This window comes from the organism of the source record quoted next, unplaced genomic scaffold (genome assembly GCF_019419815.1).
Source record: "Pyrus x bretschneideri cultivar Hongxiangsu unplaced genomic scaffold, Pyrus_bretschneideri_v1 Contig69, whole genome shotgun sequence".
Classification (NCBI taxonomy): Eukaryota; Viridiplantae; Streptophyta; class Magnoliopsida; order Rosales; family Rosaceae; genus Pyrus; species Pyrus x bretschneideri.
In genome coordinates, this window is record NW_025999808.1 from 1,922,474 (window position 1) to 1,924,922 (window position 2,449).

Here is a 2,449-nt window from a genome sequence, read left to right on the forward strand (position 1 = left end):
GTGATACCAGAAGCCAGCCTAGATGGCTGGGCTTATCTCTACGGCCTAATAACCAAAACCCAACTCTGGTTGGGTTTCCTCGCACCTCCGTAAACCTTTGGGCTTGCCCCCCGTGCATTGGTTGGCCCATAATGCCAGCAGCTTGTTGTTGGGCTTCCCATCACTCGGCCCGCGGCCTGAAACCATGCATTGGGTTGCTATTTGTAGCCACCCGAGCCCAATAAACCTTATGGGGCTTTACCTTACTCATTGCACACATGCCTCCGTGTTTGGGCTATGGTTTTTTTTTTTAATCCAATACTATTTTTGGCATTTTAAATAATTTTAACCCGCATGTTATAATTATTTTTGCTTCTACGATCAACTCTGAATGGTCTTGATTCATTGCATTAATTAAAATGACCAGCTGTCCACTAATCTGATAATGAATCCAAAATTATTGGTCTAAAGCTCACTTTTTGGCATTAACGATTCAATAAATTATTTCGTCTCTTTGAACTGTTGATTATCTTTCGTAGTCCCAAAGCACTCACACTTGGGTTCCTGAAGCAATCCACAAATCCACTACACTTTATTGTATATTGTATTTTGTGTTCTTGCAAGTACCCTTATAGATGAACTAAACGTTCATAACTAAATCAAACCTCTAATTTCGAATTTAGTGCCTTTGAAACCCGAAGTCTTCATTCAAAACTTACCACATGAAAGCTGTATCTTTCATGCATAAATTAAACCAATACATATCTACAGAACCCGAATGTTTTATGATGTATGTCTATGGCTTCCATATGACTAACCACGTTTTGTTGTACTCTCTGTTTAGGGACATGTCGAACTTGAACAAGCTCGATTTCACTGCTCTGGAAGTCTTAGGAAGAAACCACCTGAAGTGGGTTCAAGACGTGAAGCTCCACCTTAATGCAAAAAGTATTAGAGCTACCATCGAGGAACCAACTGATAATGCACCCGTCGATGAAGCTTAATGCTATGATCTTCATTCGAAGACATATCCATGATGCACTGTAGACCAAGTACCTCATAGAGGAGGATCCACGTACCCTCTAGCTCATCCTGGTGGATCGCTTTGATAAACAGAAAGACATCTTCTTGCCTGACGCAAGACATGACTGGCAGTATCTACGCTTCCAAGACTGTAAGTCTATTAATGAATACAACTCTGAAGTTTGTAGAATCCAATCACTACTTAAGTTCTGTAACGAGGACTTAATCGAACAGGATCTCCTGGAGAATACCTATTCGACCTTCAATGCCACCAATATTGTCCTATAACAATAATATAGGGCATATAAATTTACCAAATTTTTGGATTTGATATCTGTTCTCCTTCTCGCTAAAAAGCAGAACCATCTTTTGATGAAGAATCATCAAGCTCGACCTACTGGCTTAAACGCCGCGCCTGAAACGCATGCGACAAATTCTAGTAGCCACAACCGAAAAAGATACTATCATGGCTGTGGAAAAGGGTGGCCAGCTCCACCAAAAGCCGAAGATCCTCTGAATAGAGGCTCATCCAAGGGAGGAAACTTGACCCAGAAGCGCCAACCCCTTGCCCGGAAGGCCCCAAACTTCAAGAACAAGGGAAAAACTACCATTCAATTGGATTCCATAGAATTGGACATGTGCTACCGCTATGGATCAAGGGATCATTGGTCACACATATGCCGAGCTACCCCTGAGGCCATTGCCAAGTATCATTCACGTCGTGAGTCCAACTTTACGCATGTAGCAATCCTCAAAGCTACTACTACAACTCTAGAGGTTTCAAATTTTCAGGAGGCATTTGCTCCTATGGAAGAATAAATTTTAGACATGTTTTTAGGGTGTTAAACCCCTAGTGGCCGAACTCCCTCCCCTAAATTTCTAGGTTTATGGTTTAATTTTCGGACAATTTTTCTAAGTCTTTGGAATTATTTGTTTGGTTTTGGTTTGTTTTGAACTTTGGACAATTATTTTATGGATATTATTTCTCAAATTGATTAACTGAATGAATGAAATTATATTTATACATGTGACCAATTCAATTAATTCGTTTCTCTGTAAGACTAGTGGGAAGTTAGTTGTCTGGCTGATAATGCAACTACGTACACCATATTGTGTGAGAAACACTATTTTTTGTACCTAAGAATGCACCTCTGACAACCTTCTCAGGCCCATCCAACTTGATAGAAGGATACAAAAAAACTCGTATAATGTTGTCCAATGATACTGAGTTAACCATTAAAGAGGCACTATATTCTCCATGTTCCAGAAGAATGTTGCTGAGTTTTAGAGATATTCGAGATAATCAATATCAACTGAAGAGAATGGTTCTGAATTTCTTTTTATCACTTCTTACGAATATAGCCAGAAGCGTATTCATAAGAAGTTGGAACATTTCCCGAGTTGGTTATATATTACAACCATTCGAGCCGTAGAGACACACCATGTG

At 39.9% G+C, this 2,449-nt stretch overlaps 1 protein-coding gene across 1 annotated transcript; it reads left to right on the top strand.

Annotated features, from left to right (window-relative positions):
* The first annotated feature begins 1,123 nt into the window (after positions 1-1,123).
* LOC125472285 lies at positions 1,124-1,821 on the top strand. Its single transcript, XM_048573513.1, has 2 exons — positions 1,124-1,153; positions 1,363-1,821. Exons 1-2 carry the CDS (start codon positions 1,124-1,126, stop codon positions 1,819-1,821), a joined length of 489 nt encoding a protein of 162 aa, XP_048429470.1.
* The last annotated feature ends 628 nt before the right edge of the window (positions 1,822-2,449 follow it).